This window comes from Danio rerio, chromosome 18 (assembly GCF_052040795.2).
Source record: "Danio rerio strain M-AB ecotype USA chromosome 18, GRCz13ab, whole genome shotgun sequence".
In the NCBI taxonomy this organism is placed as follows: domain Eukaryota; kingdom Metazoa; phylum Chordata; class Actinopteri; order Cypriniformes; family Danionidae; genus Danio; species Danio rerio.
This window is the reverse complement of record NC_141038.1, coordinates 36,747,056-36,762,420: the sequence shown is the minus strand read 5'-3', so window position 1 is coordinate 36,762,420 and position 15,365 is coordinate 36,747,056. Positions and strand designations below refer to the sequence as shown.

General features: G+C 37.2%; 1 protein-coding gene across 1 annotated transcript; it reads left to right on the top strand.

Annotated features, from left to right (window-relative positions):
- Nucleotides 1-473: 473 nt before the first annotated feature.
- On the top strand, nucleotides 474-4,611 carry LOC147832886 (BEN domain-containing protein 5-like; the record flags this gene model as incomplete). The annotated part of the gene is made up of 2 exons (XM_087292727.1): nucleotides 474-621; nucleotides 4,368-4,611. Coding segments are annotated over 2 exons (309 nt in total), but the record flags the coding sequence as incomplete, so codon positions are not given.
- Nucleotides 4,612-15,365: the final 10,754 nt, after the last annotated feature.

Here is a 15,365-nt window from a genome sequence, read left to right as displayed (position 1 = left end):
ACAATATATTACACCAGGCGGTGTTAAATATAGTTACATTTTTTAACTCTGCCCAGAGTTAAAATTAACCCTTACTTCGGTGTCAATGTGCCAACCCTTTTGAAAGTGTTGATTTAACTGTTTTGAGTGGACCCCATGAGACACTTTCAAAGTGTTGAAATTAACACCCATAGAGTTGTTTTGGGTCCCCATATTTTGCTGTGCATACACACAAATAATATAATAATATAAATAATATAGATATAAATATAAATAATATAAAAATGGATGCAGGTTTTAAGCTTTCATTTAAATATCTTTTTTGTCAGAAAAAAAGAAACTTGTGTGACAAACCATGCAGACAATAATGACTAATAACTATCCCTTTAGTAGAAAATAAAACAAATAGTTATTTATTTTCTGTTTTGAAGATCCACATAGGAGACAACATTTGGATCCGAGAAGAGGTGTGGAAAAAAATCTAATCGACTACAAAAGATTCTCTTTTTGTGAAAGAGATGGCTGTAGCATTGTGGGGGACTGCCACTTTAAAAACAAGAAGTATGTCAGGAAAGGAGTGTCCCACCAAAAATAGTTCAGCAAAGCCTCCCTTGACACCATCCAAGTTGCAAATTTTGAGAGGTAAATAAAAAAATTTCTAATCATTCATGGATGCACTATAACCATAGAAAAATATTTTTACAGTTGAAAAATTGTTCATTCTAAGCTATTCATTGATCCATTGATACTCATTTATGTAAGAGTGTATTCAGCTGGCTGTTCTTGCAGTATGAAGCCAGCAGCTGTATATAAGACTGAAGGGATTTATTCTGCAAAAACATCTAGCTGTATGTACATTTGTCTAATTATTACACAGCTAATTGGTTTAAAATTAAACCATTAAGGTAATAATATACCTTGTAGAGAAAAAAAAGACTTATGCCCAATCCAAATTTTACCCCTTAGCCCTTAATTTTTGCAACAAACAAGCACATGTTTTAATATATTCATAACTGTGTTCATGTTTTACTGTCATGCTTTATAAAAATAAAAAAAAAAAACGTAAAAATCCCCCACTGAATTTCGCAATCTATAATCCCTAATAATAACTTCTGCATAGCAGTCCCACAACATTCTGACACTTGATGACACTCAAATACCCTGTCAGTATGTCAAGTGGCTGGGAATGAGCTTTTTACAGTGTCTGCTATAATGTTAATGTTGTTTTTGGTGTGTTTAATATTACATAGATGAATATGGCCACTGTGTAAATAGACAGTACGATCTTATTGCCACATTAGATCGTTATGATAACATAATATATGCCTTCAGTAAATTCCAGAAGATAAATACCAAAAAATAACACAACTGGAATAACTATAGCAGTCGCCATCATCTGATCTCAGCAAGAGATTGCGATGACATAGGATGACGTGTGCAGGTGCTGCAGTACTGTCCCATTTCTTAGGGGTAATTTTAAAGCCCTTCCCCTTAACCCTCGATTGTAAGGGCCAAGGGGAAGGGGAAAGGGTAGGGGTACAAAAATAGAACTGGGTGTGGGCCTTAAACAGCTGTAGCCTCTGATGGCATCAAACAGTCAAGAAAAGCAGAGTCACAGATAAGCATAATGGTCAAGATAATTATTATTATCTATAATTATGTTGTTATCTATAATTATTATGTTATTAGTTTAGCAGCTGTTATTTGGGTATAACATACCTTGAAATCCTATTATTAACCTATCAGAATAAAGTATTTCAGAGAGCCGTTTTATAACATTCAATAAAATATTTATAAAGTACTGTGGTGGCCACAATTATTAGAACATATTTTCACTGACTTAAAATGGTTTTAAGTCAGTTGATGTTTTTAAGTCATGTTTTTATGTTTTGCAATATATATGCAAAATAATGTTGTGCAAATGCTGTATTTATATATTGTATTAAAATATATATTATTTTGTATCTACAGCATTTATACACAATTGCCTTATGCTGTAAAAATGATTCTGCCTTTTTCTTTTTCAACACGATTTTATAAGCTAAAAACAAAATTGTTAATTCAGGTTAACCTGGCAAATTTTCATTGTCTTAGCTACTCTGCACATAGTGTTTGTCACCTGAACTTAAAAACATATGCTGAACCAGCGTCCTTTAAATTGTGCCCTATACTTCCAATCCAGCAGGTAACAGAATATGCACAATTATGTCGGTTCGCCAACTGCCAAATAAACACCAAAAGTCAGACACATTGGATATTTTTCACCAGATTTTTCAATCATCCCATTGGGTAAGTAATGTACCTTCAAATTTATGTTATAGCTTGTAAAATGACATATATAACATTATTCTCCATGTATTGATGACAGTATAATGTTTCTAGAGCAGACTTGACTTTTTCTTATACATGAGGGGTTTGGCCATGTTTATAACACTTATTGAAGATAGTTTTAGGTTTGAATTTGCAATATCTCAATATGTTTATAACAAAAAGTACTTTTTTAGTTCCCTGACTCACTTAAGTTTTATAGATTTAACAATTTCTCGTTTATTTACAGTAATTGATTTAAATGTACTTTTGTCACTCTATAAATTGTAGTATATTCCCAGAGGGCAGACTGACATACTAAAGGTGAGGTTTTACCAGTATTTCCATTCAAAAATGTACAGCAGACAAATATTTATAATAATTCACCTAAATGCAGTTTTGTCATTCCAAAGGTTGCAGCACATTCCTAGTGAAAGACTGAATTACAACAGGTGAGATTTTACCAGATAAATCTCATCATATGCAAACAGTAAGCAAATATCTAAGAAAATGATTTACAATAATTCATCTATATGCAATTTTGTCATTTTAAATGTTGCAGCACTTTTCCAGAGAAAGACGGACTTGCAACAGATGAGATTAACAAATATCTTCTGTCCTATGCAAACAGTAAACAAAAAATGGGAGGAAAAATCAGTAAATTTATATTTTAAAGATTTTGTGATTACTTTGATCTTGATTATGTGCACTGTTTATTAAAGAGGTTTTGGATGATTTTATTCATGTTTTTCTTCATAATATTACTTCAAGCAGTGTGGGGCCTTTGATAAGGTAAGTGAAGCTGCAAGTTTCACTACATTTTACTACAGCCAATCAACGAATTGTTATATGAAACTAAAAGCTAAAGCACAACCATTATGCAAGTAATGATTTTTAAGTAAATAACATTTAGTGTACTGATGTTGTTATGACTTTCAGCTTTTCAGTGTTTTGTGTGTAAAAGATTGAGATGTTTACCATTTTTTGTATACAATACACAGATTATGAAGAAGAGCTGAGAAAAGAGATGACTCCTGGAATCATCACAGTGGTGGAATATGCGACAGACCCCTTTCCATGTGACTCTAGTGATGTGGTCCTTGTAATTGAAGAAGGGCATAACAAGGCAAAAATTGTTGATGAACATTTTAGCAGATATTTGTAGGGCAAGAGTACGCTCACTTAACATTGAAATAAAGCTCAGATTTTATAATTTTCCATGTTCTGATGTAATTTTTTTTCAAGAGCCTATTAATTATATAATTATTTTTAGATTAATTTTACTTTACAAATACTGTCAAAAATTACTTTATAAGAAAATTACTTTGTAAAGAAAATTATATTGAGTACATTGTGTGTAATTGCTAAATTGAGAGTAAAATCCTTTTAAAAATGTGAAATGTATATTGTAGTCTGTTCTGTTTCTAATTGAGAAAATCTACTTGATTAAGTTCAGTTAATTTGAAATTGTAAGTTTATATATATATATATATATATATATATATATATATATATATATATATATATATATATATATATATATATATATTTAAAGTAAACTTGGCAAGTTCTACTAACTTGATAATGTAAGTTAACCTATTAAAACTACACTTTGCAAGTCCAATTTACTTGAAATAACTAAACTAAACATTTTAAGTTGAGAAAACTATGAATTAAGTCAACTTTACTGAGTCGATAAAACAAGACGATTTGACTAAGTCGAGTCAACACATCTTTTTACAGTGTGTAGACAGACACAGTTTAAGATTAAGTCTGTCTCAGTTTGTTCTGCTTCTTCATGATAATGTTGAGATCAGAACTCTCTATGGAGCACTGACTGCTTAAGAAATTTGTTTACATAAATCACACTGGAATATTACAATTAATAGCAAATTAAGTTGCAAAATCAATGTTTGGAAATACAAACTGTTATTACCTACTGAAACACTAGCAAAAAATAGAAATAACTGACTTAAAACCACTTTAGCATGGTGAAACTACTAATTTGCTAATAATGTTAATTGAACAATTAAATGCCTACAGTTGGAAAATCACAAATAGACTAATTTACTTCTTTTTTTAAGTCTGTTTCAGTGACTGGCTGAAACAAAAGGAACCCAAAAGAAAAGAGAGAGAGAAGAGGGAAAACCAGATGGGGTATTATTTATCCCAAAAAATACAGGATATCATCAAAAAAGTTAATAAAAAAATCAAATGTGTATTAAGAAATCGTTCACATTGAAATTGTTAGTAGTTGTTATTTTAGCATGTTAATTACAGTTCGTGCTGTACGGTACAGTAATTATATTATTACAGTAATTTTGTAAATTCTTCAGGCTGTGAAATCAAATAAAAAATTGTTTGAATTGTTGCTTGTGGTCCTGAATATTTATTTACATGTTTTTCACCCACTGAAAAGAAATTTGACCAGCTAAGCACAGCTCAAACCAGCTATGACCAGCCTGACCAGCTAAAACCAGCTACGACCAGCCAGCCTGACCAGCTAAAACCAGCTAATACCAGCCAGCCTGACCAGCTAAAACCAGCTAAGACAAGCTTGACCAGCTAAAATCAGCTTGACCAGCTAAAACCAGCTAAGACAAGCTTGACCAGCTAAAACCAGCTTGACCAGCTAAGATCAGCTTGACCAGCTAAAACAAGACCAGCTAAAACCAGCTAAAAAGTGGCTAAAACCCCTCTAAAACCAGCCTGACTAACCAGCTATGACCAGCCTGAAAAACCAGCTAAAACCAGCCTGACCAGCTTATGCTGGTTTAAGCTGTTTTTTTTAGTAGGGAAATAATGGGGCACTGATGTCGCGGCTCCTGAAATGTTTTGATTAGGCAATATCTAATCAATAAACATAAAGTGATTATTTTAACGGCACAAACCAGCACAAACCCAGCACTAACAAAAGACACCAGTTTTGCGCGATTTAGAGAAAATGGGGTGAAGAGTGACGTCACGGCTACCGAAATTTTTTGCTGATATCTAAAGGAGGAAAACAGATACAGTGTTTGTTTTAACGGCACAAACCAGCACAAACTGAGCACAAACGACCTGTGCTGTTTTGAAGTCATTTGCGCAACATGGGGTGCAGAGTGACGTCACACGGTCAAAAAAATAATGCTTAATATCAGACCCCAAACCAGCACAAACGTTCGTTTTTGCGGCACAAATCAGCACAAACGAATGGCATCGTTTTGGGGATTATTTGTTTTATGGGGTGCCAACTTCAGAGGTTAACAATTCAGATCATTTGCTAATGGCTAGACAGGTTTTTTCTTAAAGAAATTGAATGAACTGGCATTTGCTACAACTATGGTTGCAGCAATAAACAAGTTCATTGCTGCAAACCCCTAGTTAGCAATCAAAAAAGCAGCGAGCTCCACACCTCCTTTGTATTTACCTTCCTTCACCTTTGAAAGCCCTCCAGCCTTGCGTCATAGCCAAACATGAAGGATCTGTGTGATTACATTGCATGTTGGGTGCCCCTGTGAGGGATGAGGGTTAGAGGCGGGGTTAGACGAGCGCATTAAAAAGTATTGGATGCAGCTAAATTGCACTGCACAAGGTTGGCCTCCAGACCACTCTAGTTGCTTTTGCTAGGCTAATGTTTTATTTATTTATTTTGTATTACTATGCAAGTTTAAGGAGGTCAAAGGGCTTTTCAAGTTGTGTAGCAAATCATTTAAATCGTAGTAAATGTAGATCTACAGTAGGGAAAGTAACAAACACTAGTTTAGCAATTGAGCATTTTTAAACAGCCAATCGCTCAACAATGAGTACGTTTACATGGACATCATTAGTCTAATCAGATTTTAATGTGATTAAGACAATCCTCTAATTAAGACTACCATGTAAACTGCATGTTTAAATGAACACTTAGTATTATTTTAATGCGATTAAGACAATTGTAACACAGTCACATAATTGTGACACAGAGGGATCCATTTGCAGTATTTTTATTAAACAGTTTAATAACAAATTGCACACAGATGTTGAGCTTGCGCAAACTCACATCAAACACAGTAGTACATCGTTGTTGGGCTGGCGGCAGGTAAACACAGGATGAGTATGCAGGCATGGGTCAGAGGCAGGCGGCTAGCATCAGAGTCAGTAAGCAGACTAGAGTTCAAAGGCAGGCGGCAAGGATCAGAGTTGAGGTTCGGGCAAAGGTATAAGGCAGGCAGCAGGCTGGACAAGGTCAGTAATCGAAGCAATGTATCAACGGGGAAACAGGCAAGGATGAGAAACACTCAGTAGTATTAGCCGGAGCAGAACAAGACTTCACAATGAGTGAATGAGTGTGAGTGATGCTTATATGTGTGAGTGTGTCATCAACTGAATGAGCTGCAGGTGTGCATGCTATCAGTGTAAGTGGATGACGTAAGGCTTAGAAGTCCAGTGATGATGACCTCTGCTGGCCAGCGAGGGGAATGACTGGGACCGAGTCGGTGACAACAATACTCTGATTAAGAGTTTACCATGTATACAGCGATTTATTTTTTATTAATTTAAACTAAAGAAAAATCAAATTAAAGGTGCAGTAGGTGATCTTCTACAGTGTTAACAGCTTAGCATAAAACTTTGAGTCACAGAGCCTCCCCTGCCGTCCAGAGCCAAGCTTCCTGAAGCATGCGCACCTTCAAGATGACAGCAGAAGAACCCTCTCTCATGTGTTAAAAGTGATTAGTGCTTGTCTGAGGGCTTGCAGGAATTACATCATTACTAAGCCAAACTGACATGCTATTTTAGAGCAAATATTTAGAGTTGCATAATTGTATATAAAACAATATAGGGAGAGACTAGGCAGAATAGCGGTATTTACTTGTGTTTTGTTGTTAAACTAATTAAAATCTACATTATCGATGCTGTAAAAGCTCCCTTATGAAACTGAAAATAGTCTTATGAATCTTTTACCAGAAGATTTTAGTGGCTAAACAACACTTCTGTGAAGATATAACCCATTTGTAACAACAACATCTAACGTTACATCAGCTTTGCATGAATATAAAATAGTTTCAAACAAAAAATTACCTGTCTAAGTGAAATCCTTTAGCCACAGTGTGATCCTTTCAGATAAAACAATTATTGAATAAAATGTGGACAAATAAAGATCTACAAAAAATTTACAGCATACAAACAGAAAAATGCAAAATAGAAATAACTGTAAAATATAAATCTTAAATATTTGATGAAAAGATGATAAATTGCATACATAAATACATATAAATGAACATTTAAATGTACACAATATATATATATATATATATATATATATATATATATATATATATATATATATATATATATATATATTAGTGATGCACCGATATGGATTTTTTGGCCGATACCGATAACCGATAATTCTTCAGACTTGGAGGCCGATAGCCGATATGTATATGCCGATATTTATAAAGATTTCAAAATGATATATTTTTTATACAGCAAACTTCATAAAAGATTGAACTGCTCTTATGAACTAAATAGTCTATAATCACAACAAAAAAGCTTTAACTTCAAAATTGCAAGGTGATTATAGACCTATATTCACGATTTCACATAAATCAGCATGCAAAAAATACATTACTTCCTTTTCTTCATAGAAAGTTAACATGCAACTTGACTGTTGCAAGTTGAATTAATAAGGTTAAATAAGGTTAAATAACAAAATGGGATTTCATCAACAAGCAAGTTAAATATGTTTAAATAAGATGAAAATGAAAGGACTGAAACCAGCTCAAATGGTATTGAATAAAACGTGTTACAGTGATGTACACATTTACAAATACGCCATGTCCGAAAAAGCCTTTTTTAGAGGTGTTTTGACAGTTCAGAGCCACCATACAAGTGAACAGCTAAATATATATATAGTACGTTTAGAAAATGTGGCACGGATTCATCCTATTTGGCGTTTTAGATTCTTTTTAACATGTAGGAGCTGCTTGTCAATCAGACAGTGCTTCTGCGCTCGTTCTTGCTGTCAATTGCGGGGAAAATGATCGATAAAAAGTTTATGATAAACTGCTGTGAGTTTCACTTAACTGTAGAGGCAGAGTTGCCATCAGAGTCAGGTTTTGATACAAAACCTGCATTGAGCTGACTTTATGACAAACACAGAGCAGAATATAAAGACAGAATGAGGGGCTGGCCGAGAGCCTCTATGACTGGATTCACCTCACCTCTCCCCCGTGCTACAGTGTGTGTGTGTGTGTGCGCGGTGACAGCTCGCGCGCTCGTCATAATCAATATGAATATTCCGATCAAACTGAACACATCTTACATCAACAACATGACAAGCAACGCGTTGATAATATCAAATAATCAGATTACTATTAACCGTTATGTTTACACGTGTTGTAAAATGTGCGGGTCCAGCTGCAGTTTGGGGTGTGAGTGTGAAGCGGAGAGGGAAAGGAAGAGCGGTTTTTGGGCAATGAGACAATTTTAGGTGACTGATTTGTTGTACCACATGAAAAGTAATAAATATTTTGGACCAAGTTATATGTATCCTCGTTCATTCACTGGATGCAACTAAAAGAGAAGGCGATTCACCACGAAACTAACATTATTCGGCCCTGGAGTAATAAGTTAAATCCACTGCTATCTCTACACAACAAAGAGATGGAGCAGGAAAGGTTTACACATGTAATATTTTTCCTGAGGCAATTTAAAGCAAAATACACAATGACAATCAATCAAATACATCTACAATGATAAGGAACATGGTTACTTACTGACTTATTAACGTACAGCAATATCACATGAATAAATGACAGACTTTGAAGGAATAAAGAGCGTGGGAGAGATCCATTATAGTGCACTGGGCAAGTCTGAACAAGTTCCGCCCACACGTGTCTGTATGTAACTCCTGTTTTAATATTTATGACAGGGCTGTATATTCTAGTACTAGTTGTCTAGGTTCATGAAGGGGAGCTTGGTTTTTATTTCTCTCTATGTGTGCTGACTACAAAGACGTTAAATAAAAAACTGAATTTTCTTCCCTTTTTTTTATATCAAATTAAGAAATGAAAAATTGTAGAATAAAAAAAAAGAATACAGTATTATATAACCAAGGAAAATGTATTTTTTTCCACAATTATTGAATGTTTTTTTTCCTCTTAGTACATAAACAAATAATGTAAACAACAATGTACCATAAACACAACCCAATAATTTTCTCACTTGGAAATTGGAACAGATGAAAAAAAAGTCCACAATTTAGCAAAACTCTTTGGAATAAAAACAGTTCCTTGTGATGTGTGTAAATGCAATGTCTCAGTCCTACCGCTCCCTTAGGAATGGCATTCAAGAGGAGAAGACATGAAGAGTTGAAAGACGGGATGAGATGAAGATTTGAAGGGTTGATGCAGCTAGTAAGATGTCTGCCTGAAAGAACCAATCCGTGGCAAGATCACTCGAAATCTAAAGTCCCATTTGCATCATCCACGATTTAGCCGGGGGGAATAAACCAGTCTGCAACAATTGTACACTTCAAATTAATGACATCAACATCATCAGAACGTTTAAAGCATTTCTAACAAACCATATAATGAATTTTGTACACTCTGTATGCACATTTGGTGTTTTTATATACATCTCAAAAAGTTTGGAATAAAAATATGCTTTAAACTCTTTTTTTTCCTCACACATATGACACTGTGAAAAAAAACTGTTAAATAAAATACATTGATCAAATAAACATAAATCACTTGCATACCATTTGCTACAATTTCTATTAAACATGTTGAAAAAAATATATATGTATATATTTATATACAATTCTTAAAGCAACGAACACCGCATGGTCACCATGGTTAGCAAAGCTAGCATCATCAGCTGTGCTTAGCTTCTCTTTGGCTAACCCACATCAGTTACTCAGTAGTTTATCTGCAATTCCTTAAATAAAATCACATTCTGACTGGTATTTTTTTTCAGATAATGGAAAAATACTACATAACATAATCATATTCAAGCAGGATCGACTCACCAGAATGCTCTGAATCAAAACACAGAAATCAGTGTGAAGTACCCACTTCAGCTTCAGCAACTCGCACTCAGATTATGCATATGACAATTAAGCACATATAAAAAGAAAATCCTTCACACAAAATTACGAAATCTCTATCAAAGAAAAGAAAAATCCACACAGGTGGAGCGTAATCTCTCATCAGTCACGCAATCAGCTATATCTGTGCACTCTTCCAGTGCACGCGCTTACCGCACCCTCTTAAAGGGGAAGCGCCAAATTAATGCAGGCTGTTCTGCAACACGGAAAAAAAAGAATGGGTTACACTCTCCCCCTCTAAACCGCATGAGTCCCTGCATGCGTTTTAACTAGGCTGGCCGCAAAAATGGTTCCTAGGGAATCAAAGAATGATGTGAGAGCAAGTAATATGGGCTTCCCTAATTCCTCATACTCTAAAACCTTCGGTGGCCGTCTCTCTCGACTTGAACGTCTGAGGGGTACGGATTCAGCATCAGCTGGGCCATGGGGCAATTCTGGAGATTCTACCTCAGCAACTGGTACTATCTCCTCTGGGATCTCAATGACTATATAATCAGGGACATGTTCAATCTCACTAGATTCTGGCACAGGAAATACTGGTGTACTTCCTAGAGGAAATTTTAGAAGCTTCTCTAGAAGGTACAGTTACGGGATGAATAGCTTCTGGTCTGGGAACAACTGTAGTACGTGGAGCAAACTCAATTGCATGAGGGTTCAACTCATCAGATAATTTCGCAGAAACATTATGAGAGCTACGTGACCCATCATTCACCTGTTCAATGAAGGGACTTCTTGTGAGTATTTCAGGGATGGGTATTTGAAAGTAACTTTCCTCTTCATCACTAGACTGCCCCTCACATTCGTCACCTTCGCATACTTCAGTATTAGCCCTTGTTCTCATCTTATGTTTCCCTTTCACAGCTGAAGCTGTTCTAGGCATCTGATCTTCTGAGCTTGCTGGCAAGAACCCACAGGGCAGTAAGAGGTCCCTGTGAAGGGTACGATGGGGACCATTACCCTTTTCTGGCTTCACTGTGTAAACAGGGCCATTTGAAACTCTCCTGACTACTGTGTGTACAACCCTTTCCCATCTATCGGCGAGTTTGTGCTTGCCCCTCACACTTAAATTTCTCACCAAGACCCTATCACCAGGCATCAGTTCAGCCGCTCTGACTTTTAGATCAAACCTCGCTTTGTTTTTTTCACTCACCCTTCCTTGATCGCTAAGTAGTCGACTTGGAAACCCATAATAAACAATGAAGTTTTTCCAGAGTGTCTTGGCAATGGTCTTAGCTTTCTGGTCCCTTGTTGGTATCGCCACAGCAAACTTAGTTAAGTGGTCAGTAATGACCAATATATTCCTGATGTCATGATTGTCTGGCTCGAGAGATAAATAATCTATACACACTAATTCAAGAGGAAATGTTGTCCGTATGGATTCCATTGGAGCTGCTTTTTGAGGGTTTGCCTTTCTTCTGAAACACCTTTCACAAGTATGACACCTGTTCTCAATATCTCTTGCCATCTTTGGCCAAAAAAATCTAGAACGAGCTAGATCAAGTGCACGCTCATATCCAAGATGCCCTATTTCATCATGAACACCCTTCATGGCCCTTTCCCTGCACTGTAGGGGCAGAACTATCTGTTGAAGCACAGCCCCATTAGCTGCCCACTTCCGATACAACACTCCATCTCGTAGCTCAAGCCTTTTCCACTCTCTCAGAAGCAACTTAACTTCAAGGGGTTCCAGTCTAGTCTGTCTGAAGTTAGGTTTTTGACCTAGTTCAATAAAAGAAATTATTCTTTTCAAAGATGAATCCTCTCTTTGAGCACGGTACCAGTCCTCACAGGTCATTCCAGGAATGGTCTCATAGCCTGAGGTGGCAAAACTATCAGGAATGGACGAGGCATTTAAAGCCAAGGACTCTGCAAGAACAAACCCTGGTGCCTCATAAGTTTCATTGGACAACACAACTGCATGGCGGTCAGACAGTGCAGAGAGTGTTTCATTGGAGATATCCTCTGTTTTCTCACATAGTCGCCTTTTTAAAGCTTCAATAGACCTCTCCTCTTCAAGAAATGCATCATCTTCCTCAGGCGGATTCTGTGGTCTCCTGGACAATCCGTCAGCGTCCTTATTGACAGACCCAGCTCGATACTTTATGTTGAATCGGTATGTGGATAATTGTGCAAGCCAGCGATGTCCTGCAGCATCCAGTTTCGCAGTGGTTAACACATACGTCAGAGGATTATTGTCAGTGAGTACTGTAAATTCGGTGCCATAAAGATAATCTCCAAACTTCTCACAGACAGCCCATTTTAAGGCTAAATACTCTAATTTATGTGTAGGATAATTTCTTTCACTTTTGGAAAGTCCCCTACTGGCATAGGCTACTACACGAAGCTTGCCCTCCTGCTCCTGATAAAGAGCCGCACCCAACCCCTCTCTTCAAGCATCTGTGTGCAAGATATAGGGAAGTTGTGGGTCTGCAAAGGCAAGGATCGGCGCAGAGGTTAGCCCGTCTATCAAAGTCCTGAATGCATTTTCACACTCAACTGTCCACTCCTCAGCAATAGAAGCATTGGGATTGACAGGAGTGTTCGGTTTCTCTCTTTTATAGATCTTTCCACTTTTTCTTGGGGGACAATAGCCTGCAGTTAGGCAATTTAGTGGCTTGGCTATTTTAGAGTAACCCTCGACAAAACGCCGATAATACCCAGAGAAGCCTAGAAAACATTTTAGCTCTCGCCGTGTTGAAGGACGAGGCCAATCTTTTAAAGCTGAAATCTTTTCTGGATCTGTGTGAACTCCATCAGCATCCACAACATGCCCCAGATACTTCACAGAGGACTTAAAGAACTGGCATTTGTCTGGAGACAGCTTCAACCCAAATTCTTTTAAACGATTTAACACTTTCATCAATCGGGCTTCATGTTCCTCAAGTGTTTTGGAAAATACAATAAGATCGTCCAGAAACACCAGTACTTCTCTCAAATGCAAGTCTCCTACACACTTCTCCATAAGCCTCTGGAAGGTGCTAGGTGCATTTGTTACACCTTGAGGCAACCGGTTAAATTCAAAGAAGCCAAGAGGACAAACAAAAGCTGTCTTGTGCTTATCCTCTTCGGCTACTTCAACCTGGTAATATCCAGATTTAAGGTCCATGACAGAAAACCATTTAGAACCACTGAGTGCTGAAAAAGTCTCTTCTATATTAGGAAGGGCATATGCATCTTTTATTGTGCGCAGATTGAGCTTCCTGTAATCAACACATAGCCTAATTTGTCCATTTTTTTTTGCGGACCAGAACAATTGGAGACGCAAAGGGACTTTCAGACTCTCTGATTATTTCAGCTTCCAGGAGTTCCCATAGATGTTGCCTAACGGCTTCTCTGTCACACGGATGAATTGGTCTGGGACGTTCCTTAAAAGGTGTCTCATCCTGTAGTCTGATATGGTGCTTCACAGCCGTGGTATGACCATATGACAGCTCACCAATTGCAAATACGTCTTTTAAGGAATTCAGTTTGTCTATTATACGTTCCTTCAACTCTTTTGGAATTGGCGAGTGATCAAGATTGAACACTGACTTGCCACTGGGCACCTGATTGGAGCAAGATGATACTTCAGGTTTCAATGGAAGAACATGAGCAGCTGCCATGTCTGCAATCACCCGATTGGGATGAAGAGTAATATCATGTTCAGTCATGTTTTTTAGAGTGACTGGGATCTTGGAACAAGCATGGAATGGGACATTCACTAGAGCATTTTCAACTAATAGCCCACCTGGCAAGGGGAACGTCTCAGGTTGCTCTAGAACAAATAGAGGCTTTGAAATGTTCTTTCTAGTCTTTACTTGACCAGTGATACAGATCATTTGGTTGGCAGGAATAGTGATGTGTTTTTTTCCTGATGCTCTAACTTGAAATGACTTATTTCCATTCTCATAATTTTGGGCAACATATTGGAAAAGCAAAGCATAGTCACCACTGGCTCTTTGAAAGAACTTGGACCCTTTTTTATCTATACCCTGCTGATACAGGCGGTCAAGGACATTTGTTCCGACTAGCAGTGGGACTCTGCTGTTGAAGTGACAATCTGGAACAACAAGTACAAGAGAAGTAAGTTCTACCTCGACACCCAAGACAGTACAAGGAAAAGTTATGACAATTTGGATGTAGCCCAGGTAAGGAATGTGCTGCCCTCCCGCACCTTCAACCTCAAACAAAGCATGAATTGGTTGAATTGGAAGGTAAGAGAAATGGGTCAAGTAAAATGTTTCTGAAACAGTAGTGACTTGCAACCCTGTGTCTAAAAGAGACTCACATTCAATACCTTCAACAAAAACAGAAGCAATGCAACGATGACCAACAAGACCATGTGGCAAGAACTCATCTCTAAACCCATAATTTCCTTGCCTTTCATTAGCATGATTGACAGCTTCATGGACCATTAGTGTGGGACGAGTAAAATGGCTGTCAGCTCCTGGGTGTCCCACAGCAGGAGCTGCTACAGGTTTAAAGAAAGCGGAGATGTTTCGTGCAACTCTCTATACTTTTCTCGTCTTTGCCTCAACTGTAAATTCTTTTTGCGAACAAGTTCAGGGTTGGGTTCCTTACTACAACGGTTTGCAATGTGCCCATCCTCTCCACATTTAAAACAAAACCAGGGTCTCGGCATAGTTGTAAATTCAGAAGGCACATTGGAACTAACAACAAGACAGTCACCGGTAACGGTGTCCTCCCTGGAGTTTTTCTCACTCTTAATTTCACACTCTTTTACTTCACCTTTCTTTAAAAGATAAGCAACTTGTTTCTTAAGAGTGGCTATTTCTCCTTTAAGCTTCTGAGTTTCGTCTTGTTGGCACTTCTTGAAAGGCTCAGACTGAGCTTCTACATTGACTGGCATGCCATACACAGAGTGAGCATGTGCAGCAGCTCTAGTGCTACCAAGGTGTTTCTTCATTCTGTCTAACTTTGCTGCTCTTTTATCTTCTTCTGTTCTAACAGAGAGCAAAAGTTCAGAGAAAGATGGCGGATGGTCTTTGAGGTGTTCTAGCTGAAGTCC